Genomic DNA, 26,895 nt, shown 5'->3' with positions numbered 1-26,895 from the left:
AACCGGTAAGACTGTAGACAGCAATATCCTCTGCCCGAGACGATAGCGGGTAGCCGGGGTACGGGGAACCGGGCTATCTCCCAGGCAAGCCGACCAGCGGCGGAAGAACATCTGGGCCGAGGGTATGTTGACCTCTTACTCTTGCTCAGGAAAGAGCGGGGGCTGATCACCCATGGAGCACTCAAAGGGCAAGAGATCACTTTCCAGAATCAGGATGAGAACCGAAGACCACGATCAGAGACTATGTCGACCGGAAGTCCATGAATTCGGAAGATGTACTGTACTATGAGTTGGGCCGTCTCCTTGGCTGAGGGTAACTTGGGAAAGGGGGATGAAATAGATAGGTTTTCTAAAGCCACCCAACACCGTAAGGATAGGAGACCAGTGAAAAAGTCCAGGGATATATGGGACCAGGGCCGATGAGCAACAGGGAGTGGTTGAAGGAGGCCGGCCGGAGCATGCCACAGTCTTATTCTGAGCACACAACATGCATACGACGACGAATGCGGAGACATCAGAAACCATAGTGGGCCACCAAAAAACATTGTTGGAGGAAGGCCAGGGTCCATCTGGAGCCGGGATAGCAGGTTAGAGCAGAGAAAGAAACCCATTCCCGCTCCGGGACCGGGCAGAATCCGGAACTAACAACTGGTTAGCCGCCCCACCCAGAAGAGTGTCGCTGCTAAACAGGAGGTAGGGAGGATTGTCTCTGGGTCAGACAGTGTAGCTGCGGAGCTATGCAAGCAAGAGAGGTCGTCAGGCTTCACATTCTTGGACCCATGGCGGTAGGAGATGGTGAAATTGAAACGAGTGAACAACAGAGCCCAATGAGACTGCCTTGAGGTGAGGCGCTTGGCGGTGCGGAGAAATTCCAGATTCGTATGGTCGGTCCGAACTAGGAATGGATGTTCTGCCCCTTCTAGTCAGTGTCTCCGTTACCATTCCTCCAGCGCCATCTTGACCGGTGATCAACGTCATAGTTCCTCTGGATTAAGACGAAGGAAAGCGCAGGGATTCAGCTTTTGGTCTTGGGCAGAACGCTGGGACAGGACTCCAAGTGGGGCCGTCGACCTCCACCACAAACTGATGTGATGGGTCTGGATAGATTAAGATGGGGACTGTAGTGAACCGATGCTTGAAATCCAAAAACACCTGGTCAGCAAATGCGTACCACGTGAACGAAACCCAGGGTGAGGGGAGTGCAGAGAGGGGGGAAGCCAGGGTGAGGGGAGTGCAGAGAGGGGGGAAGCCAGGGTGAGGGGAGTGCAGATAGGGGGAAGCCAGGGTGAGGGGAGTGCAGATAGGAAGGAAGCCAGGGTGAGGGGAGTGCAGAGAGGGGGGAAGCCAGGGTGAGGGGAGTGCAGAGAGGGGGGAAGCCAGGGTGCTGTAGCCCTGAATGAAGCGGCAGTAGAAATGAGCAAATCTCAGGAAATGTTGCAGATGCATTCTGGATGTAGGTTGGGGTCACTCCACCACCGCTCTTGCCTTGTCTGGATCCATCTGAATGTTCCCGGCAGTGATGACATATCCCAGAAAGGAGATAGTGGAGTGATGAAATTCATACTTCTCAGCCTTGACAAACAACTGGTTCTCCAGGAGGCACTAGAGGACTTGTCAGACATGGAGAACATGCTCCTGAACCGAAGGGGAAAGGACAAGAATATCGTCAAGATAGACAAACACGAACTGGTTCAAAATGTCACGGAACGCATCATTGACCAGAGCCTGGAACACTGCGGGACCGTTGGTCAGTCCGAATGGCATAACCAGATACTCGTAGTGGCCACTAGCTGTGGTAAGGCTTTCTTCCATTTGTCTCCTTCCCATATCCCAAAAAATAAGAACCCTGCAGTGCAGGGGAGGCAGAGGGACGAATGATCCTGCCCCCAGAGAGTCCTCAATGTACCCTTCCATGTTCTTGGACCAGACAGCGAGTAAAGCCACCCCGAAGCAGTGTAGTGCCAGAGAGGAGGTCAATGGCGCAGTCATAGGGTCGATGCGGAGGAAGAGATGTGGCTCTGGCCTTGTTGATAACCTCCCGAATGTACTAATACTCAGCGGGAATGGCGGAGAGTTCCGAGGCTTTACCCAAGCCCACAGGAGGATGTCCAGGGGTGGGCTGCATCGCCTTGAGGCAATGCGCGTGACATAATGGGCTCCAACCCAGGATTGAACCTGTAGCCCAGTCGATCAGGGGGTTGTGCCTCTGGAGCCATGACAATCCCAATACCATGGGTGCATGAGGAGATTCAATGAGCAGAAACTGCATGGACTCACTGTGATTCCCTGACACAGGTTGATAGGAATCGTACTGTGAGTGACACTGCCAATAGAGTGTCCGTCCAATGCTCTGGCGTCCATGGGAACGGAGAGAAGTTATGCGGAGATACCCAGCTCCGACACCAGGGTAGTGTCCATAAAGCTTTCGTCGGCCCCAGAGTCCAGGAGCACCCGGAGAGATTTAGACCGGTCACCCCACAGCAGGATAGCATGGAGAGAAGTATGAGTAATGGGAGACTCCATGTATAGCCCACCGGCGTACTCATACCTACTGATGAGCCTGGGCTTTTTACTGAACAGGTGGATATATATTGTCCTTATGGTCAAGGCTATGAGACTGTCGAGGTCCACGGGCAGCTCCCGGGCTGCGAGCTCATCCTTAATTCCCTCTGATAATCCATGAAGGAACGTGTCGAATAGGGATTCCGGGTTCCAGGCACTCTCGGCGGCTAAAGTGCAAAAGTCTACCGCGTAGTCTGCCACACTACGGGAGTCTTGGCACAGTTGAAGGAGCTTCCAAGCCGCCTCTCTACCTGACAACACCTTCCTTACATCCGCCACAAAATCCTCCAGACGCTATCTCAGCGTTATAAGAGACGCTATCTTTGAACGGTCTGACGGAAACAATGAGGGCTGCAGCTCGAAAATGAGGGAGCACTGGGAGAGAAACGCCCAGCAGGTTTTGGGATCACCAGTGTAGCGCTCTGAAGGAGGTAAGTGGGGTTCTCGGGAAGCCAGGGTAGGCAGGGGAGAAGCACCCCGGAAAGCGGGGTTACTTAGAGTCTGGGAGGTTTTCGTTGTGTCTTGCTGCCTAATAGATAGTCCGCTGAATTGTTCCAACAATGCACTGATGGCATGGTCATGGTTTTCCACCAAGGTGTGGAATCCTTCCATAAGGTTATGTAGTAACTCCTTGTGTCTTCCAATGGTGGCTCCTTGCGAGGAAACAGTGTTGCAGAGCTGGTCTGAGTCTGGTGGGTCAGTCATGGCCAGTTTGTACTAACATGACTCAGGATGAGAACCAGATGCAGATATGTAAGGCAGATGGTTCAAGTCTCAGGGGCAGGCAAAGGCAGGTCGAGGACAGGCAGGGGTTCGTAATCCTGGTAGCAGTTGGCAGGCAGGCTCAGGGTCAGGACAGGCAAAACAGGTCATAACTGGAGAAAGACACTGGCACAACTTGACGGGACAAGACGAACTGGCAACAGACAAACAGAAAACGCAGGTATAAATACACAGGGGATCAAGGGGAGAAAATGGCAGACACCTGGTGGGGGTGTAGACAAGCACAAGACAGGTGAAACAGATCAGGGTGTGACAAGCACTTTATTTTATAGTCCTGTTTCATTTAGTTTGACCTGATATTTACTGAGAAATTAGGAGGTTTATTGGTGCTTGTGTTGATGCATCCCAAAGAAACAAAATACACATTTTAGGGGAATTATTATGTAATTACCATTTGCTGTGTTATTTCAAAGCCTGCAACGACCTAGTGAGTCTGTGAAGCAAATTCTAACCCAACCATTGTGTAGAACAATCCTATTGCGCCATGCATTAAACACATTGTGCATGTTGCTATGAGTGATAAGAAAACAACTGACTGTTACCCCTTCCTCCACGTAGCGAGGGACAAATGGCTGCCGTCAGACCCCCAGCTGATCTCAGAAGGACTATACGCCATCGCCGTGGTGCTGAGCTTCACACGCATCGCTTACATCCTGCCGGCTAACGAGAGCTTCGGACCGCTCCAGATCTCCCTGGGCCGCACTGTCAAAGACATCTTCAAGTTCATGGTCCTGTTCATCATGGTCTTCCTGGCGTTCATGATTGGCATGTTTATCCTCTATTCTTACTACTTGGGTGCCAAGGTCAACCCGGCATTCACCACGTGAGTGATTATAGCAGACACTGTGACCACTTTATGAGGACACTTACTTGAACAGACGTATGGGGAGACACTTATGGGGACAGTCTCGGTCAATTTGTGTAAATAGAACGTTATTTGATGAGGTGTGGAGTCAGTGACAGGAACTGCTTCGTACACAGTCAGTAGGGAGGCTTTGTATACATTCAACCTTACTGTTTTGTCCCCAAAGGCCTTGAAATGAATACACTCCTAAAATAGGAGACTAGAGAATAAGATTGATACACATTTATCAAGTAAGAACCTATCTACTGCCATGAACCTTCATAAAACATTTAAACATTGACAAGTGCGCTCTCCATTCATGTAGAGAGCTCTTTTCTTCCTCTATTGAGTCCAATCAAGAAGCGCTAGCTCATTCAGTCTATCGACTCAGTCAGTGTAGTGCAGTATGAAGTAGAAAATGGCCCAGCTTGGTCTCCCTTTCTAAGAGTGCCTCAAACCGGAATTATGGCAGCTCAGAAAAAATAACTAATTTCACACTGGACTGGATTCCCTCCAAGGTTACTCTTTCCAAAGTGAGAAAATGAAATCATTTCCATTGTTATGGTTTATTGTTTTCCTCAATTGTCTCGGTGTCCATATTGTATTTTATTAGCCAAGCTGGCATGGCATAAATGTATCACACACTTACAAATGGAACACACACACACTCATGTAACATTGCCAAGAGTCCCAATGGTCATTTCTGCCCTTACCAAGGACATCTGTGGAATTCATATAACACAAAATATCAAATACAGGGACATCACCTGAAAATAAAAAATAATCATTTGAATGCAACAATTCCCATGAAACTATCCTTCAATCTTGTTGTTAATTTTCCACAAAGTCACTTTGACAACCAGAGGACTATATACCAGGATAGTATTAATCAAGACATGCTAAGATATTTGGTTAATTCCCCATACATCATATAGCTACATGTCTGTCCTTAGAGGTTAGGCTACACAGGAAGTGACTTCTTAATCGCATCACTTTTTTTAAAGTAGCACTTTGTTATCGCCTGTCACTTTGGGCCTAAGCCAGATGTAGTTTGTGGTCTCACTAGGGCACAGCCACAAACTAGAAACCTCTAAAACTAATCCGCCTGTCTTGTGACAATCCCCTTCCTTCCTTGTCACCACAGGGTGGAGGAGAGCTTCAAGACTCTGTTCTGGTCTATATTTGGGCTGTCAGAGGTGTCCTCCGTGGTGCTCAAATACAACCACAAGTTCATTGAGAACATCGGCTACGTGCTCTACGGAATCTACAACGTGACCATGGTGGTGGTGTTGCTCAACATGCTGATCGCCATGATCAACAGCTCCTATCAAGAGATCGAGGTGAGTTACTCGTGTAGGGTGAAGTTACCCCAGCCTAGATGCTGATCTTGGGTCAGTTTAGCATTTCCCCCAATAATGGTTAGGATTGGGGGACGGGAAGCAGATCCTAGATCTATACCTAGGGGAAAACTTCACCCTGGGGATGAATCAGTGTCATCTGTACACCCCGCCATTTCATTTGGTTATAATTATAGCGATAGTGTATTTTGGGGTAATCTGTTTGTTGTTGCTGTGGTTTTTATATAATGCTGTATGTAGCACAGTATGCACTAAGCAACTATGCTCTGTTGTCTCTAATTGTGAAACATCAGGGGCTCTGCTATGAATAGCTCTGAAATCAATCATTTCAAGATTATCCTTGTTATGTCCTATGGGAATATTTGTTGCTATTTCCTACTTGCCTCATATGACCGCAGTACAGCCGTGCTAAAGCCACAATGAATCACACCCCCTCATGTATTATTGCTTTAATCAATTATTTGGAGATGATCCATGTTATGTATTGTGGGAATTTCCTTTGATAATCCGCAACACAAGATACAAGAAGTGACATGAGGCCTCTGCTGTAATGTCCTATCAGAGACAACAACAGCTTGTGACTTTTCGATTGCAGTTTTAGGCTAATAGTGTTGTCTCTCATAGATTAGGCCAACAGCAAATGAAGTATTTGTATTTGTATTTATTATGGATCCCCAGCCAGCAGCTAGTCTTTCTGGCGTCCGGCAAAATTAAGGCAGTTATACAATTTTAAAAACATTACAATAAATTCACAACATCCCATGAGCGAGACAAGTGAACAGGTTATCATTAGGTCAAACAGGTTTGGGATAATGGTGTTTGTAACAGTTACTGAAATAGTCTCACTAAGTCAATCTCTCGACTTCCAGGGGGTGTTTACTCAGAGAATGAAATGACTCTCCTTATCTCTCAGGATGACGCGGACGTGGAGTGGAAGTTTGCGCGCTCCAAACTGTGGCTGTCCTACTTTGACAATGGCAAGACGCTGCCTCCTCCCTTCAGCATCGTTCCAACTCCCAAGTCCTTTTACCACCTCATCAGGTGGATAGTTGGCATGCTGCATTGCCGACGACGAAGCCTGAAGAAGGACGTAGAGCTGGGAATGGACAGTTCGAAGTCCAGGGTATGGATAGATAGGTGTATTTATGGATGGATGGATTCATTCATTCATCAAGTCATCTATTGATTCATTTGTCCATTCATTCCTCTCTCTCTCTCTCTCTCTCTCTCTCTCTCTCTCGCATTGTTTTGATTATAAAAATACACAAGTTCGCTCTAGCTGGAGACAACATTTTATGCGGAGATCTCTGTTTATGTGGGTTATGATTTGTGCATGATGTAATATGTATATTCTTCCATGATTTCTCAGTATTGACTCTGGGTGGTCATAATTTGCACTCACCTCTTAATGACCCTGGAGAGGATCAATGGCTTTTGCATTATGTCTGTGGCTCGCCATATTTAAATTACAAATAAATATGAACGCTATCCACCTAAAGAGAAGGCTCTTGTATGCATTGGAGTCTGGAGTACTCGTCTAGTAAGAGAACATGGAATATTATTCAAGCCCTACTTAAAAGATAATAACATCCCATTTATATGTATGGAGTGTTGAAATCCCCTTTAAGACAGGTTTGATGCCTGTATCTAATGTAATCCTTGGAGGATATCATCTGTTCAATCAGCAGGACCCCCATGGCACACAATAATAGTATCAAGATGATTCATATCTCTTGGATTTGTTTTCAAATTCTTTGTGGTTATAATCTGAGGGAAATATGTGTCTCTAATATGGTCATACATTTGGCAGGAGGTTAGGAAGTGCATCTCAGTTTCCACCTCATTTTGTGGGCAGTGTGCACATAGCCTGTCTTCTCTTGAGAGCCAGGTCTGCCTACGTCGGCCTCTCTCAATAGCAAGACTATGTTCACTGAGTCTGTACATTGTCAAAGCTTTCCTTAATTTTGGGTCAGTCGCAGTGGTCAGGTATTCTGCCAAATCGCATTCTAGTTTGCTCTGTTTTTCCAATGTGTCAAGTAATTCACTTTTGGTTTTCTCATGATTTGGTTGGGTCTAATTGTGTTGCTGTCCTGGGGCTCTGTTTGTGTTTTTGAACAGAGCCCCAGGAGCAGCTTGCTAGGGGACTCTTCTCCTGTTTTATCTCTCTGTAGGTGATGGCTTTGTTATGGAAGGTTGTTATGGAATCGCTTCCTTTTCCTGGTTGTAGAATGTAACGTCTCTTTTCTGGAGGTTATTTTTTGGGCAGAATTCTGCATGCAGAGTCTCAATTTGGTGTTTATCGCTTTTTGTGAATTCTTGGTTGGTGAGCAGACCCCAGACCTCACAACCATAAAGGTCAATGGGTTCTATAACTGATTCAAGTATTTTTAGCCAGATCCTAATTGGTATGTCAAAATTTATGTTCCTTTTGATGGTGTAGAAGGCCCTTCTTTCCTTGTATCTCAGATCGTTCCCAGCTTTGTTGAAGTTACCTGTGGCGCTGATGTTTAGGCCGAGATACGTATCGTTTTTTTAATGTGCTCTAGGGCAACAGTGTCTATATGGAATTTGTATTTGTGGTCCTGGCAACTGGACCTTTTTTGGAACACCATTATTTTTGTTTTACTGAGATTTACTGTCAGGGCCCAGGTCTGACAGAATCTGTGCAGAAGATCTAGGTTCTGCTGTAGGCCCTTCTTGGGACATTTCTCCAAAAAGTACTGAGCGGCCTTTCAGGTTATGTCGATATATAGGATTTGTTTTACTGTGGATATAGATACTTTTGTACCTGTTTTCTCCAGTATCTTCACAAGGTCCTTTGCTGTTGTTCTGGGATTGATTTGCACTTTTCACACCAAAGTACGTTCATCTCTAGGAGACAGAAGGCGTCTGTCTCCTTCCTGAGCGGTATGACGGCGGCGTGGTCCCATGGTGTTTATACAGATGAACGTGGTACCTTCAGGCGTTTGGAAATTGCTCCCAAGAATGAACCAGACTTGTGGAGGTCTACAATTTTTTCTGAGGTCTTGATTTCTTTTGATTTTCATTGTCACATTTTGACATTTACATTTAAAATTATGTCAATTTATCAGAAGCTTCTAAAGCCATGACATCATTTTTAGCTTGGCTTATTACATTTACATTTAAGTCATTTAGCGACTCTTATCAGATTTACAGATTGTGCATTCACCTTATGACATCCAGTGGAGCAGCCACTTTACAATAGTGCATCTAAATCTTTTAAGGGGGGTGAGAAGGATTACTTTATCCTATCCTAGGTATTCCTTAAAGAGGTGGGGTTTCAGGTGTCTCCGGAAGGTGGTGATTGACTCCGCTGTCCTGGCGTCGTGAGGGAGTTTGTTCCACCATTGGGGGCCAGAGCAGCGAACAGTTTTGACTGGGCTGAGCGGGAACTGTACTTCCTCAGTGGTAGGGAGGCGAGCAGGCCAGAGGTGGATGAACGCAGTGCCCTTGTTTGGGTGTAGGGCCTGATCAGAGCCTGGAGGTACTGAGGTGCCATTCCCCTCACAGCTCCGTAGGCAAGCACCATGGTCTTGTAGCGGATGCGAGCTTCAACTGGAAGCCAGTGGAGAGAGCGGAGGAGCGGGGTGACGTGAGAGAACTTGGGAAGGTTGAACACCAGACGGGCTGCGGCGTTCTGGATGAGTTGTAGGGGTTTAATGGCACAGGCAGGGAGCCCAGCCAACAGCGAGTTGCAGTAATCCAGACGGGAGATGACAAGTGCCTGGATTAGGACCTGCGCCGCTTCCTGTGTGAGGCAGGGTCGTACTCTGCGGATGTTGTAGAGCATGAACCTACAGGAACGGGCCACCGCCTTGATGTTATTTGAGAACGACAGGGTGTTGTCCAGGATCACGCCAAGGTTCTTAGCGCTCTGGGAGGAGGACACAGTGGAGTTGTCAACCGTGATGGCGAGATCATGGAACGGGCAGTCCTTCCCCGGAGGAAGAGCAGCTCCGTCTTGCCGAGGTTCAGCTTGAGGTGGTGATCCGTCATCCACACTGATATGTCTGCCAGACATGCAGAGATGCGATTCGCCACCTGGTCATCAGAAGGGGGAAAGGAGAAGGTTAATTGTGTGTCGTCTGCATAGCAATGATAGGAGAGACCATGTGAGGTTATGACAGAGCCAAGTGACTTGGTGTATAGCGAGAATAGGAGAGGGCCTAGAACAGAGCCCTGGGGGACACCAGTGGTGAGAGCACGTGGTGAGGAGACGGATTCTCGCCACGCCACCTGGTAGGAGCGACCTGTCAGGTAGGACGCAATCCAAGCGTGGGCCGCGTCGGAGATGCCCAACTCGGAGAGGGTGGAGAGGAGGATCTGATGGTTCACAGTATCGAAGGCAGCCGATAGGTCTAGAAGGATGAGAGCAGAGGAGAGAGAGTTAGCTTTAGCAGTGCGGAGCGCCTCCGTGATACAGAGAAGAGCAGTCTCAGTTGAATGACTAGTCTTGAAACCTGACTGATTTGGATCAAGAAGGTCATTCTGAGAGAGATAGCGGGAGAGCTGGCCAAGGACGGCACGTTCAAGGGTTTTGGAGAGAAAAGAAAGAAGGGATACTGGTCTGTAGTTGTTGACATCGGAGGGATCGAGTGTCGGTTTTTTCAGAAGGGGTGCAACTCTCGCTCTCTTGAAGACGGAAGGGACGTAGCCAGCGGTCAGGGATGAGTTGATGAGCGAGGTGAGGTAAGGGAGAAGGTCTCCGGAAATTGTCTGGAGAAGAGAGGAGGGGATAGGGTCAAGCGGGCAGGTTGTTGGGCGGCCGGCCGTCACAAGATGCGAGATTTCATCTGGAGAGAGAGGGGAGAAAGAGGTCAGAGCACAGGGTAGGGCAGTGTGAGCAGAACCAGCGGTGTCGTTTGACTTAGCAAACGAGGATCGGATGTCGTCGACCTTCTTTTCAAAATGGTTGACGAAGTCATCTGCAGAGAGGGAGGAGGGGGGGATGGGGATTCAGGAGGGAGGAGAAGGTGGCAAAGAGCTTCCTAGGGTTAGAGGCAGATGCTTGGAATTTAGAGTGGTAGAAAGTGGCTTTAGCAGCAGCGACAGAAGAGGAAAATGTAGAGAGGAGGGAGTGAAAGGATGCCAGGTCCGCAGGGAGGCGAGTTTTCCTCCATTTCCGCTCGGCTGCCCGGAGCCCTGTTCTGTGAGCTCGCAATGAGTCGTCGAGCCACGGAGCGAGAGGGGAGGACCGAGCCGGCCTGGAGGATAGGGGACATAGAGAGTCAAAGGATGCAGAAAGGGAGGAGAGGAGGGTTGAGGAGGCAGAATCAGGAGATAGGTTGGAGAAGGTTTGAGCAGAGGGAAGAGATGATAGGATGGAAGAGGAGAGAGTAGCGGGGGAGAGAGAGCGAAGGTTGGGACGGCGCGATACCATCCGAGTAGGGGCAGTGTGGGAAGTGTTGGATGAGAGCGAGAGGGAAAAGGATACAAGGTAGTGGTCGGAGACTTGGAGGGGAGTTGCAATGAGGTTAGTGGAAGAACAGCATCTAGTAAAGATGAGGTCGAGCGTATTGCCTGCCTTGTGAGTAGGGGGAAGGTGAGAGGGAGAGGTCAAAAGAGGAGAGGAGTGGAAAGAAGGAGGCAGAGAGGAATGAGTCAAAGGTAGACGTGGGGAGGTTAAAGTCGCCCAGAACTGTGAGAGGTGAGCCGTCCTCAGGAAAGGAGCTTATCAAGGCATCAAGCTCATTGATGAACTCTCCGAGGGAACCTGGAGGGCGATAAATGATAAGGATGTTAAGCTTGAAAGGGCTGGTAACTGTGACAGCATGGAATTCAAAGGAGGCGATAGACAGATGGGTAAGGGGAGAAAGAGAGAATGACCACTTGGGAGAGATGAGGATCCCGGTGCCACCACCCCGCTGACCAGAAGCTCTCGGGGTGTGCGAGAACACGTGGGCGGACGAAGAGAGAGCAGTAGGAGTAGCAGTGTTATCTGTGGTGATCCATGTTTCCGTCAGTGCCAAGAAGTCGAGGGACTGGAGGGAGGCATAGGCTGAGATGAACTCTGCCTTGTTGGCCGCAGATCGGCAGTTCCAGAGGCTACCGGAGACCTGGAACTCCACGTGGGTCGTGCGCTGGGACCACCAGATTAGGTGGCCGCGGCCACGCGGTGTGGAGCGTTTGTATGGTCTGTGCAGAGAGGAGAGAACAGGGATAGACAGACACATAGTTGACAGGCTACAGAAGAGGCTACGCTAATGCAAAGGAGATTGGAATGACAAGTGGACTACACGTCTCGAATGTTCAGAAAGTTGAGCTTACGTAGCAAGAATCTTATTGACTAAAATGATTAAAAATGATACAGTACTGCTGAAGTAGGCTAGCTGGCAGTGGCTGCGTTGTTGGCTTTGTAGGCTAGCTGGCAGTGGCTGCGTTGTTGATTCGGGGGCTAGCTGGCTAGCTAGCAGTGTTGATTACGTTTGGCTGATTTATTTTGATTTCCCCATAATGTCAAGCAAAGAAGCACTGAAATTGAAGGTAGGGCTTGAAATACATCCACATCTACTCCACCAATTGACTCAAATTATGTCAATTATGTCAATCAGAAGCTTCTAAAGACAAAACATAATGTTCTGGAATTTTCCAAGCTGTTTAAATTAAAGGCACAGTCAATTTAGTGTATGTACTCTTCTGACCCACTGGTATTGTGATACAGTGAATTATAAGTGAAAAAATCTGTCTGTAAACAGTTGTTGGAAAAATGTACTTGTGTCATGCACAAAGTAGATGTCCTAACCGACTTGCCAAAACTATAGTTTGTTAACAAGACATTTGTGGAGTGGTTGGAAAATGAGTTTTAATGACTCCAACCTAAGTGTATGTAAACTTCCCACTTCAACTGTATATACACTACCGTTCAAAGGTTTGGGGTCACTTAGAAATGTCCTTGTTTTTAAAAGAAAAGCATTTTTTTTGTCCACTAAAATAACATACAATTGATCCGAAATACAGTGTAGACAATGTTAATGTTGTAAATGACTACTGTAGCTGGAAACGGCTGATTTTATGTAATATCTACATAGGCGTAAAGAGGCCCATTATCACCAACCATCACTCCTGTGTTCCAATGGCAAGTTGTGTTAGCTAATCCAGGTTTATCATTTTAAAAGTCCTCACAAGTCCTCAACTGGCAGCTTCAATCAATAGCACCCGCAAAACACCAGTCTCAACGTCAACAGTGAAGAGGCAACTCCGGGATACTGGCCTTTTAGGCAGAGTTGCAAAGAAAAAGCCAAATCTCAGACTGGCCAATAAAAAGATTAAGATGGGCAAAAGAACACAGACACTGGACAGAGGAAATCTACTTAGAAGTCCAGCATCCCAGAGTCGCCTCTTCACTGTTGACGTTGAGACTGGTGTTTTGCGGGTACTGCTGCAATAAAAATGTTAACTCTAAGATGGCAATCACCTCACTCTCTCCCATTTAATCAGTGGATACAGTTTGTCACGCCCTGACCATAGAGAGCTGTTTATTCTCCATGTTGGTTGGGGCGTGATAGTGACTAGGGTGGATCATCTAGGTGATTAGTGATTTATGTTGGCCTGGTATGGTTCCCAATCAGAGACAGCTGTTTATCGTTGTCTCTAATTGGGGATCATTTTTAGGTAGCCATTTTCCCCATTGTGATTTGTGGGATCTTGACTATGTTTGTGTATAGTTGCTTTCTGCACTGCATGTAGCGGCACTTTTCATTTATTCGCTTTATTGTTTTTGTGCTTTAAGTTTCTCTTCTAAATAAAAGGATGGAAACATACCACGCTGCATCTTGGTCCACTCATTCTAACGATCGTGACAATTACTATTATAAGTTGTAACAGTAGATTTATCAACAGCGAGAATGAATGGTGCTAGTCAAGGAACAATTGAAGCCTGGACAAATATATTGGACCTAGCTATCTGGCTGCCTGCACCTAGGTATCTGGCCTGCCGGACTTAGCTAGCTGGGTGGCTGGCTAGAAAGCTAGTGAGGTTGCAGACAGGTGGATGGGGTTTGAGCGAGGAATGGGTCATCTTTATATGCATTTATTTTGTTTTTGTACCTGTAACCCCCCCCCCATTGACAAAACTAGATATAAAGTTGATCAAACAATAAAAGACTCACGTTAATCATTGGTCATTATTTTCATAATGGTTGAAATCATTGGTCATTATTTTCATAATGGTTGATTGAGTATCCAGATAAAATATCCAAATATGTGTGTGTGTTTGTGCATGTCTGTGTTTTGCAGCTCAATCTCTTCACCCAGTCCAACCTGCGCATAGCAGAGTCCCACAGTTTTAACAGCATCCTGAACCAACCCACTCGCTATCAGGTAAGGTGACCTCTCCGTCTAAAATATCATGTTTAGCCAAAATGTCACATTAACATAATAGCATATAGGCCTACATTTTTGACATTTTCCTTTCTTTGTTGCAGCAAATCATGAAAAGACTCATAAAACGCTACGTGTTGAAAGCACAAGTGGACAAAGAAAACGACGAGGTCAATGAAGGTAATCTTGCATCTTAACTTTTACTCTGAAGTACCTCATCTGAAATTGTCTCTGAGAATCTGTTGCAGTGTTGTTACACAATGCCAATAATAAACTATTCTCAAGGGTAGGAAGAGGTCTGCAAACTGGTCAAATTCCACAGGTTTCTCATTGGCGTTTGAAGCAAAATAAACCATGCTAACTGCATTGTGCACTTAAAAAGATTATGGAGAGTAGATCAGTTCAACATTGTCATGCAGTGAATATTGCATTTGAGAACACAAACGGAATTCTTCAATACAAACCACTTGAACAGAAATTACATTATTTCTCTACATGTTACTTTGCAGGTGAGCTGAAAGAAATCAAGCAGGACATCTCCAGTCTACGGTATGAACTCCTGGAAGACAAGTCTCGGGCTACAGAGGAGCTGTCCTTTCTTATCCAGAAACTGAGTGAGAAACTGAAGCTAGGCCCTACAACACGCTTCTACGAGTGAACCCACCTCCACCCCACAGTACAACCAAGCAGCCAACATCCAAGCATTTCTCCACATACTCCACAGCACCCCCTGGCTAGGTTGTTTTGTAAAAGTCTTCTCTTTGCAAATCAAATCAAAGTGTATTTGTCACATGAGCCAAATACAACCTTACAGTGAAATGCTTACTTACAAGCCCTTAACCAACAGGTTTGCATGAAGTTAGTATTAACAGACAAGAACAGCACAAGTGAAGGCAACAGCAAAAAGGATTGTTGCCTCACTATTTTGGTGTACGGAGAAGTTGCCCTGAGACTGATCTTGTGTCAGTTAAGCATTTTCCCACTAATGGTTAAGATTAGGATTGCGAGAGGGGAAGCTGATCCTAGATCTGTACCCAAATGAAACTTTACCCCAGAGCCATTATTTTACATTAAGACAAAAATGGTGTTACTGTTATAGATATTTATATATCATTACTTATTAACATATTTTAAGTAAATGGTTGTTTAGTACTGGTTTTATCTGTTTCTTTCTCTCGTTATAGATTTATAACCAAGCAGTAGGATTATTTGACAATATTTCCTCATAAATTCTCTCATAAGATAATCAAGTCATTGATTAATGTCATTATTATGTTTGTTCCTGAAATCCACCTAGTTGCAAAGCACCTTTTATTTTCTACGTAAACACTGTTCTTGTTGCTCTAGTGCTATGGCTATTTTGGGGTTCTTACATTGTGTGTTTTAAAGTTGTGTCCAGCCGTGGTCCTGGAGAGTGTACATCAGAATACCGTAAACAGTACAAGGGGATATCCAATGATCTACAGTACATTTGGAACGTATTCAGAGCCCTTGACTTTTTACACATTTTCTTACGTTACAGCCTACTTCTAAAATTGCTGAAATCGTTTCAGACGATTGCTGAAATTGTTTCAGACAAAACCCGTCATCAATCTACAAACAATACCACATAATGACAAAGTAATAACAGGTTTTTGGATTTTTTGCAAAAAAACTCATATACAGGTATATATATTTTTTACATACAGTACCAGTTAAAGGTATGGACAAACCTGCTCATTCAAGAGTTTTTCTTCATTTTGACTATGTTCTACATTGTAGAATAATAGCGAAGACATCAAAACTATGAAATAACACATATGGAATCATGTTGTAACCAAAATATTTTATATTTGAGATTCTTCAAAGTAGCCACCCTTTGCCTTGATGACAGCTTTGTACACTCTTGGCATTCTCTCAACCAGCTTCACCTGGAATGCTTTTCCAATAGTCTTGAAGGAGTTCCCATATATGCTGAGCACTTGTTGACTGCTTTTCCTTCACTCTGCAGTCCAACTCATCCCAAACCATCTCAAATGGGTTGAGGTCTGGTTAATGTGGAGGCCAGGTCATCTGATGCAAGACTCCATCACTCTCCTTCTTGGTCAAATAGCCCTTACACAGCCTGGAGGTGTTTGGTGTTGAAAACAAATGATAAGTCCCACTAAGCGCAAACCAGCTGTTGAGATGTGTCTGTTACTTGAACTCTGTGAAGCATTTATTTAGGCTGCAATCGGAGGTGCAGTTAACTCTAATTCATTTGTCCTCTGCAGCAGAGGTAACTCTGGGTCTTACATTTACATTTACATTTAAGTCATTTAGCAGACGCTCTTATCCAGAGCGACTTATCCTGGCGGTCCTCTTGAGAGCCAGTTTCATCATAGCGCTTGATGGTTTTTGCGACGACTGCACTTGAAGAAACTTTCAAAGTTCTTTAAAGTTTCCACAATGACTTACCTTCATGTCTTAAAGTAATGCTGGACTGCCATTTCTCTTTGCTTATTTGAGCAGTTCTTGCTATAATATGGACTTGGTCTTTCACCAAATAGGGGTGGTATATAGAAGATAGCCCTATCTTGTCACAACACAACTGATTAGCTCAAATGCATTAAGAAAAAAAATCCACAAATTAACTTTTTACAAGGTACATCTGTTAATTGAAATGCATTCCAGGTGACTACATCATGAAGCTGTTTGAGAGAATGCCAAGAGTGTGCAAAGCTGTCATCAAGGCAAAGGATGGCTACTTTGAAGAATAAAATATTTGTTTAACAATTTTTTGGTACCTACATGATTGCATATGTGTTATTTTATAGTTTTGATGTATTCACCATTATTCTACAATGTAGAAAAGGTAACAATAAAGAAAAATGCTGGAATACGTAGGTGTGTCCAAACTTTTGACTGGTACTGTAAGTGTTCACACCCTTTGCTATGAGACTCGACATTGAGCTCAGGTGCATCCTGTTTCCATTGAACATTCATGGTATGTTTCTACAACTTGATTGGAGTCCACCTGTGGTAAATTCAATTGATTGGTCATGATCTGGAAAGGCACACACCTGTCTATATAAGGTCCCACAGTTGACAGTGCATGTCAGAGCAAAAAGGTTGAAGGTCGAAGGAATAGTCTGTAAAGAAGTTTGGAACCACTAAGGCTCTTCCTAGAGCTGGCTCCCGGGCCAAACTGAGCAATCGGGGGAGAAGGGCCGTGGTGAGGGATGTGACCAAGAACCTGATGGGTTCCTCTGTGGAGATGGGATAACCTTCCAGAAGGACAACCATTTCTGCAGCACTCCACCAATCAGGCCTTAAAGGTAAAGTGGCCAGACGGAAGCCACTCCTCAGTAAATGGCACATGACAGCCTGCTTGGTGTTTGACAAAAGGCACCTAAAGACTCTCAGACCATGTGAAACAAGATTCTCTGGCCTGATGAAACCAAGATTGAGTACTTTGGCCTGACTGCCAAGTGTCACGTCTGGAGGAAACCTGGCACCATCCCTACGGTGAAGCATGGTGGTGGCAGCATCATGCTGTGGGGATGTTTTTCAGTGGCAGGGACTGGCAGACCAGTCAGGATTGAAGGAAAGATGGAGCAAAGTACAGAGATATCCTTGATGAAAACCTGCTCCAGAGTGCTCAGGATCTCAGACTGGGGCGAAGGTTCACCATCCAACAGGACAATGACCCTAAGCACACAGCCAAAACAACACAGGAGTGGCTTCAGAACAGGAGTGGCTTCCAGCCAGAGCCCGGACTTGAACCCGATCGAACATCTCTAGAGAGACCTGAAAACGGCTGTTCAGCGATGCTCCCCATCCAACCTGACAGAGCTTGAGAGGATCTCCAGAGGATAATGGGAGAAACTCCCCAAATATAGGTGTGCCAAGCTTGTAGTGTCATACCAAACAAGGCATGAGGCTGTAATCGCTGCCAAAGGTGCTTCAACATAGTACTGAGTAAAGGGTCTGAATACTTATGTAAATGTTATATTTCAGTTTTTTTGCGAAAGTTTCTAAAAACATGTTTTTGCTTTGTCATTATTGTGTAGATTGATGAGGGGGATTAACTTTCATCCATTTTAGAATAAGGCTATAACGTAACAAAATGAGGAAAAAGTCAAGAGGTCTCAAAACTTTCCAAATACACAGTATATAAACTCTGGATTGCTGATGATAAGAGACTTTGAAGCCACCATTCAGCCATATTGGTACTCCCCAGTAGAAGCAGTCCTCCAGAGGAATGAATGGAATGCTACAGTATTTCAAATAAGTGTTTCAAGGACAAAATTACATGCATTTAAGTCTTCTTTTGTTGTAGTGGGGACAGTAACATTTAAAAAAATATATATATATATTTTTATTTGTTTATTTATTTTTAGCTCACATATTATAATTTGAAAGCATGCATTAAGAATAAACGTGGCAAAAACAAATGTAGACATTAATAAATGCATTTCTATACCTTCCAAAATATTTGTTACAATGGTGGGGGATTGCCAAGATGGAGTCATTGGACATAACATAAAGCCTGCAACACTTTCATAAGATGTACATTAAGATTCAGAAATGCTTATGGCAACAACCACAGTGTTGTCATTGCGTACTATCCCTACTAGGTACTGTTTTAGGCGTGTAATTAGAGCATACCCTTTCAAAAAAGTACAACTATGTACCTGAACTCAATGTAAGCATTTGTAATAGATCGTTAAGAACAAAGTAATTCTAACATGATCAAAGATCATGTAACAGCGATCTGACATTATCAAAGATCATGTAACAGCCATGTAATGTTATCAAAGGGTTATACAGTAGTTGTCATTCCATCCTAGATGGGACTTGGTTAAGCATTCCTCTCAGGTCAAATGTGATGAATTCTATATAACACATTCTTATATTCTATGATATAACACATACTTTTATGTGGGTCTCATCATTTCTTTTAAATGACACATCCTGCATTTATGCCAAATGCACCATACAAGGCTATGTCCAATACATTGCCAACTCATTGATAGAGGTGCTTGTGTGGGTAAACCTATTTTCTCTGTGTAGCCCTGATGTGAAACTGTGGATAGAAAGTGGAAAATTGCCTCTTCGGGACCAGATTTGGTTTACACTTAAGCATTTATTGGTATAATAAACAGCTTTAGATTTCCTTAATGATCTATGCAGGATATACCATTCCTTTCGTCTGATATCTATATTGTAATTATACTAGGGAACAGAAACATGCATTTGATTTATATATTGTATTTCATAGGATGTTCTTAGACACTGTAAATAAAGTTTATTCTAGCTCAATAACTAACATTTCAGTCATGGTGGAATTTTCTCTTTTTAATTATCTATTTTTGAGTAGAACAGAAATAATTGAAAGCGAATGTTTGTATGCATATGAAAATCGATAGCTGCTGTGTAATAAAAAAGGCTTGAGATAAGCAATGGAAACCTCATACAATATATCTCATAACACAATATGTAATATTATCAGAGACCTCTCCACTCATTTTGGATAGACGCACCAACTATTTCTTGGGGACAAGCTTACATCATCATTTTTTTGTTACAATAGGATATTCTTCACATTTAAGCTATGTATTTTCATATACCCATATATATGATTTTATTTTGATGGCTATAATTACATAATTGTATATTGAGATGATCTAGAAACTATACGGTGATGCATATTTTTAACCTGTTTTCTATATAAAATAACTTTGGAAAAATGCAGAGTTGGATTGATTTTGTTGTATAACAATCATGTTTTGAGTAAATGTAAGACCAAGGTATTAAGTAGCAAACCCCAGATTTGGGACCAGACAAGTACTCCATAGAGAGTCTGGTGAACATTAGCACTATATAAAATGACAACCTTAGGGAGTGAAAATACTCTCTCCTCCTCTTTGGGCACATAATGCAAATTATTATGAGAAAATAAACATTGTGTAATGTAAATCCAACATAATACATGTTGTATTAAGATCATGTTTTGTCATGAGTAAATGTAATACTAAGATATTAGGCAGCAAAGCCATTATATAGAGTATATACCTGGTAGTAGAGCATCACCATGAGGAGAAAAGTAAAGACACTTACTGTACATACGGGATGTTCCTGGTAACCAGTCGGATCCAGTAGCAGCTGGTTTTTCTCAGCTAGAGGGCAGTAGTGCGCTATAGAAGATTAGGATTTCTGACACTTACGCTGCATTTGTCAGCAAGTGAGAAGTAGGAAATTACCACATAAAAGACTGGGAAAATCCAGTTGAACGGCCCTCCAATTGATAATTACTAATGGGAAACTCGTCCTCGTCCTGAGCGCCCACTTCTCCCACATGCTGAAATGATCCCGATTACAGCATTTTCAGCAGTTAAATGCAACTATAAACCATTATTTATAAAAAGCTATGTATTAATATTGTTTTTGAACACTATAATTTCTTTACAAGCATGATAGCTGTAGTTTTAGTTAATGCAGCCAATCTGCGTTTCTTAACAAGTTCAAAGCATGTCAATGCATAATAGTAATGATTTAACTGGTAAATTCCCACCTCCCACTTGGTTATGAACGCAGCATTAGGTCACAATTGCAGCTAAAGCAAACAACACTGATGCTTCCCTCTGACTGTTTATGCTGTATTTTCAGGATATTTGTATATTTACGTTTTTACATTTTAGTCATTAGCAGACACTCTTATCCAGAGTGACTTACAGTTAGTGCATTAATCTTAAAATGGCTAGGTAGGACAGCCACATATCACAATCATACTGTAGTAAGTACATTTTTACTCAATAAAGTAGCTATCAGTAAAGTCAGAGCTAGGAAGGGGTGAATCAAATCAAATCAAATGTATTTATATAGCCCTTTGTACATCAGCTGATATCTCAAAGTGCTGTACAGAAACCCAGCCTAAAACCCCAAACAGCAAGCAATGCAGGTGTAGAAGCACGGTGGCTAGGAAAAACTCCCTAGAAAGGCCAAAACCTAGGAAGAAACCTAGAGAGGAACCAGGCTATGTGGGGTGGCCAGTCATCTTCTGGCTGTGCCGGGTGGAGATTATAACAGAACATGGCCAAGATGTTCAAATGTTCATAAATGACCAGCATGGTCGAATAATAGTGAGGCAGAACAGTTGAAACTGGAGCAGCAGCATGGCCAGGTGGACTGGGGACAGCAAGGAGTCATCATGTCAGGTAGTCCTGGGACATGGTCCTAGGGCTCAGGTCAGTTGAAACTGGAGCAGCAGCATGGCCTGGTGGACTGGGGACAGCAAGGAGTCATCATGTCAGGTAGTCCTGGGGCATGGTCCTAGGGCTCAGGTCCTCCGAGAGAGAGAAAGAAAGAGAGAAGGAGAGAATTAGAGAACGCACACTTAGATTCACACAGGACACCGAATAGGACAGGAGAAGTACACCAAATATAACAAACTGACCCTAGCCCCCCGACACATAAACTACTGCAGCATAAATAATGGAGGCTGAGACAGGAGGGGTCAGGAGACACTGTGGCCCCATCCGAGGACACCCCCGGACAGGGCCAAACAGTGAAGTGCAAGTGTTTGTTCACCAAAATCTTAAAACAAAATAAATTGGTCGGGGTGAGGAGGGAGTGCGAGGGGGAAGTTTTGGGATTATTTAAGATACTCTGTGAAGAGGTAAGGTTTCAGATGTTTTCGGAAGATTTGCAGGGACTTGCAGGGACTCTGCTGTCCTAGCTTCAGGGGGAATCTAGTTCCACCATTGGGGTGCCAGGACAGAGAAGTACTTGGACTGGGCTGACTGGGAGTTGCCCTCCCATAGGGGTGGAAAGACCAAGAGACCAAGAGAGGTGGCAGAACGGAGTGCTCGGGGTGGTGTGTATTGTTTGAGCAGGACAGTTTCTCTTGATGCTCTGTAGGTAAGCACCATGGTCTTGTAGTGGATGCGAGGTTCGACTGGAGGCCAATGGAGTGTGCGGAGGAGCAGAGCGACATGGGAGAACTTGGGAAGGTTGAAAACCAGGCGGGCTGAAGCGTTCTGGTTAAGGGGGTTTGGTGGGGTTTGGTGGGGAGCCCAGCCAACAGCGAGTTTCAGTAGTCCAGACTGGATTAGGAACTGCGCCGCTTCCTGTGTGAGGTAGCATCGTATTCTACAGATGTTGTAGAGCATGAATTTGCAGGAGCGAGTCACTGCTTTGATGTTTGCAGAGAATGACAGGGCATTGTCAAGGTTCACGCCAAGGTTCTTTGCACTCTGGGAGAGGGACACCGTGGAGTTGTCAACTGTGATGGAGAGGTCTCTGAACAGGGTGGCCTTCCCCCGGGAGGAAGCGCAGCTCCGTCTTGTCGAGAATGAGCTTGAGGTGGTGGGCCCACATTCAAGCTGAGATATCTGCCAGGCACGCAGAGATGCATGTCGCCACCTGGGAGACAATGTGAGGATATGACAGAGCCAAGTGATTTGGTGTATAGAGAGAAGAGGAGAGGGCCTATAACCGAGCCCTGGGGGACACCAGTAGTGGGAGTATGTGGTGCAGACACGTGGTGTAGATTTAAAAACTCTGTAGTTGTAGTTTCAAGTCAATATCCAAAGACAATGTTTGCAAGGGCAGAAGAGGAAGAAGAAGTGAAGGAGTTTAATTTGGTTAACACGTCCAATACAGCATACATACTCTGCAAGATAATAACTCTAAAACACACCTGTCCTGAAATTAAAGTGTAGACATTTTGAATGAAACATCAGTGCAGTTTTTGCAATTGATTGAATTGTGGCCTAACACTCGCTTATTGTACGTAATTGACATAATTGCTCAACCAATGTATTACCGTTTCACGCCCTGACCTTAGAGGTCCTTTTTATGTCTCTATTTTGGTTTGGTCAGGGCGTGAGTTGGGGTGGGCATTCTATTTTTTTTGTGTTCTAAGTCAGGATTCAGACCTAAGCCAACTCCCCGTGCTTACCGTAAGGACCCGAGGATGGAACTGAAGCCAGTCGGGGTGAAATTGGAGGTGAGCGAAGGGAGCGAAGCAGAGACAGTGAAGGAGTTGATGGGGAGATTGGAGGAGAGAGTAATGAGAGAGTTGCTGTGTTGGTGCATGAGGCACGACATACGCCCGACGGAGCGTGTCCTCGATTTGATGTCACCTGAGTCAGCTCTCCATACTCATCCTGAGGTGCGTGCTAGCCATCTGGTGAAGACTGTGCCAGCCCCACGCACCAGGCCTCCTGTGTGCCTCCCCAGCCCTGCACGTCTTGTGCCAGCTTGGCGCTCCAGACCTCCAGTGCGCCTCCACAGCCCGGTGAGTCCTGCGCCGGCTCTAGGCACGGTTTCCCCAGTTCGCCAGGAGGACCCAGTGCGGCCTGTTCCAGCTCCCCGCTAGAGTTGGCATTCAGCCTGGAAGAGTGGTGCCAAGGCTACGTGCCAGATCTCCAGTGCTCCCCCACAGCCCGGTCTACCCTGTGCCTCCTCCACGGACCAGGCCTCCAGTAGGTCTCCCCAGCCTGGTGAGTCCTGTGTCTGTGTCCTGTCCGGAGCTGCCAGAGTCGCTTTGCTTATTTGAAAATAAAGAAAAACCCTTGAATGAGTAGGTGTGTCCAAACTTTTGACTCGTACTGTATATCATCAGATACAAGATATCCCTAGCCGACCTGTGAATGACTCAGCCAAAATAGTAATACAGTTGACGACTATAACTGCAGTTGCTTTCTGGCAGGCGTAGGCCAGAGGATCCAGTTCAACATCACGTGCATCCAACGCAAGGACCAGTCATGTTTTTGCTTGTGCAACTCCCCAGACAGCAAAGCATGAGTCATTATGACTCCCTAGCTTGGTCCCAGATCTATTTGTGCTGTAAAGACAATGCCTATGGTCCTTGTCAAACCAGTTTGGCAAGACAGCACAAACATATCTGGCACTAAGCAAAGCACTCTATGAAGTGAAGCGAACATAGCACTGTACAAAATGACACCGTCTATTGTAATACATAACCAACTCTCCAGGATTTTCACAATCTGAACGTGCATGTCAAAATAACAAACCAACAAGTTAAAAAATCTCGCCCTAACTATACAGAGAGTAAGTGAATGCACAGAAACACTTAATCTACTGGTCTTGCCTCTTTAGTTATAGATTATTGTTGATTTGTATATAAAGGGTAAAAAACATACACATTCCATAGATTTCTGCAGTTGCTGCTGGATATGCTGTAGGCAACTGACAATAAAGAAAATAGACTTTGTACTGTGGACCACTATATGTAGTGTGAAGAGACTTAAAAAAAAAAACATTTCTTCCTAATAATTACTGGGGGGGTTTGTTTTCTTTTTAGTGTCTTTCACGCTCACATATCTTCCGGTTCGAGGTATGTTGACCTGATCAATGTTCCACTATAATTTAATGAACTTTTAAGTTATGAAAATGGACAGCTATTGAAGTCAAAAATACTGTAGTCAACCTTTAACCTGGTTGCCAGTCTGTTTCTGCTCTCTTGCCAACTCCTTATGGAAGTGTCATGTCAAACTTGGCTTATTGAAGTAACTTTTTAACCTTTTCTTTGAAACAACACAGAAACAATTATTGATGTGCCTAAACAGAACATAAACAGAACCTTTTATTTTGCCCTAAACTCTGTTTGTAACCTTGTTGTAAGAACTAGACATCCTGGTGTGCTGGAAGTAGGCCCTAATATGTTTTCATTTGGTAGAGATTTTTTTGTCTGAGCAATAACAGGTTATGCTGAGGTCATCCGAGTGATGTTCAAAGACCAAGGGGAAGAGTTTGACAACAATGTTGTCACCATGGAGATGTGAATGGAGGGCACTCTCAAAGCCAGCTGTGTGAGTCTCTGACTACTACCAAGGTAACCAGTGTCAAGTGTCAAGTCATGTTATTGCATTTCACCTCACTTTTACAGTACATGCAAACAAAAATGTCTTCATTAATGCAGTTTTATCTGGGAAGGGAGTAACCTTCGAAAAAGATGAACCTTCAAGCATTTTATAAATGTGTATCCTGATGATGTGTGCTCTTAATGTCAATCAATTGAAATGAATGCTGCTGTTTTACACAAGGTCTCTAGGACCAGCTTATAATAAAAACATTTTTTTTTATTGGAAAACAGTCATTTTGACAGTGAGTTTTATTAGCACTATGGGTTCACTACTCACTGTAAAAATTCTGCAAAGCTACTTGCAAAAATGCTGCAACACCCCCGAGGTCTTGTTCAACTTGCCCTGATCCGGGCATTGGCTGAATGTTTACTGAAACATACTTGACAATGTCCTCCTAACAAGGCAGTTTAGATAGCAACTTAGCAAACATGACACTGGCATCCCGGGCTTCTAAGCAACAACACCCATGTGGGCCTTACTGAGACAAAGAGAGCCCTTAACAAGCTCCATAGGGGGAAGAAGATGGATGCAAGATCAGCCAAATGGATCCTGACAAACATATCAATACAAAATACAGCTACAACAAATACTGTCTCATAGCTCATGCACATAAGGCGTTGTGAATGCTCTTATGTATTCATAGAAGGTGTTCTCAGAATCATGAATTTGAACTTTTAGATGCTAGGTGATTGAGGAAGTGACTTATCACAATTTAGATTTTTGAATTGGGATTAGAAGTGAAGTGCCCAATGCAGTCGTTTTTTCATATATCAATATCAAATCATTTCTGGGTAACATTTTTAAAGTACCTTACTGTAATAGTTTTCCATCAATAGCTTTTTTTATTAAAAAACAATTTCTCAAGTGAGAATTTTGCTGAGACTGTCTAGGACTTGTCTGTGTGGGGAGGGGAAAAGTTAAAACTATATGTTATTGGCAGAGAGGTTTGGAACTCTCTTTGTTATTAGTCTATTAACCAATTTACCACCTAGTGTTGTCACCAGGCAAACTGAAACTCCCGCCCATGGAAACAGGCTGATTAGAAAGTCCTTTGTAGATTGCATTTTCAACCAGCATCGATCAGGAAATAACCCAATAAAAAATTATCACACTAAGTGTTAGTTTCATCAGCTGATGATACAGAACACAGGAAAACATAATTTTGACTGCACTGGGACTTCAGTTCTTTGGTCAGCTCCCTAAATTTGAAGACTGTGGGCTCACTCTGTACCAGATCAATGTGGTAAGGAGACATCTCGCACAGAAACTTGGTAGGTGGAGGAATAACATAAAAGCCTGCTTGCAACATAATGAGATTCCTATTGACTCACCCATTATGTATAATATGTCTTGCTCAATATCTGTATCATAGTAAAGTGAATTAAAGTACTAGTACAGAAGTAGTAGAGTAGGAGTAAAGTATTGACTATAGGAAACATAGCTACTTACCTACTGTAACCACAATGCAGATTTGATTGAATTGAGCCCTAAATTGATGAAAAATGATATTTGGTTCCCTAGGACTCCGGTAAAGAGGGGTACCTTAAGGCACTGCCAACAGCTCTCATGCCCTTTGAGAAAACCCTGTCCAGAAATAAAAGAAGCTTTCTGGTTGACAACAAAATACATGTATTTCTGTTATCAAATTATCATCAAAGACGTCAACTGGCATAGACTGTACATGGTGGTAGGGAGGGACTAAGGGTTGTTTCATAGACTTCTGATAGACTGTACATGGTGGTAGTGGGTACGGAGGGACTAGGGGTTGTTTTACAGACTTCTGATAGACTGTACATGGTGGTAGTGGGTAGGGAGGGACTAGGGGTTGTTTTATAGACTTCTGATAGACTGTACATGGTGGTAGTGGGTAGGGAGGGACTAGGGGTTGTTTTATAGACTTCTGATAGACTGTACATGGTGGTAGTGGGTATGGAGGGACTAGGGGTTGTTTTGGACTGGGACTTCTCATGGTCTCTTCCTCTTTCTTGAAGATGTCCTTAGCCGACTTAGCCCTCATGCTCCTGCTGATCCACCACCAAGTCCTCAGCCCCCCCCTGCTTTGATGCCTTCCCCTCCTTCCAGAAGTACACGAGGAGGTTGTGTGCCCGACCCAATCTGCATGCTTACCTCGAAAGTGAGGACTTCAAGAACAGAC

At 44.4% G+C, this 26,895-nt stretch overlaps 1 protein-coding gene across 1 annotated transcript in view; it reads left to right on the top strand.

Moving 5' to 3' along the window:
- Window positions 1-19,592, top strand: part of LOC115130841 (short transient receptor potential channel 3) — a 36,285-nt gene extending 16,693 nt beyond the window's left edge. The window contains exons 5-10 of the mRNA XM_065019082.1: window positions 3,904-4,168; window positions 5,334-5,529; window positions 6,461-6,670; window positions 13,804-13,887; window positions 13,992-14,067; window positions 14,397-19,592. Coding sequence (XP_064875154.1) covers window positions 3,904-4,168; window positions 5,334-5,529; window positions 6,461-6,670; window positions 13,804-13,887; window positions 13,992-14,067; window positions 14,397-14,545 — 980 coding nt within the window. The 3' untranslated portion in view covers window positions 14,546-19,592. The remainder of the gene's footprint in view (window positions 1-3,903; window positions 4,169-5,333; window positions 5,530-6,460; window positions 6,671-13,803; window positions 13,888-13,991; window positions 14,068-14,396) is intronic.
- The last annotated feature ends 7,303 nt before the right edge of the window (window positions 19,593-26,895 follow it).

The sequence above is a fragment of the Oncorhynchus nerka genome, linkage group LG6 (assembly GCF_034236695.1).
Source record: "Oncorhynchus nerka isolate Pitt River linkage group LG6, Oner_Uvic_2.0, whole genome shotgun sequence".
NCBI classification, from domain to species: Eukaryota; Metazoa; Chordata; class Actinopteri; order Salmoniformes; family Salmonidae; genus Oncorhynchus; species Oncorhynchus nerka.
Note: the sequence above shows the minus strand (reverse complement) of the source record. Positions and strands in the feature narration are given on the sequence as shown.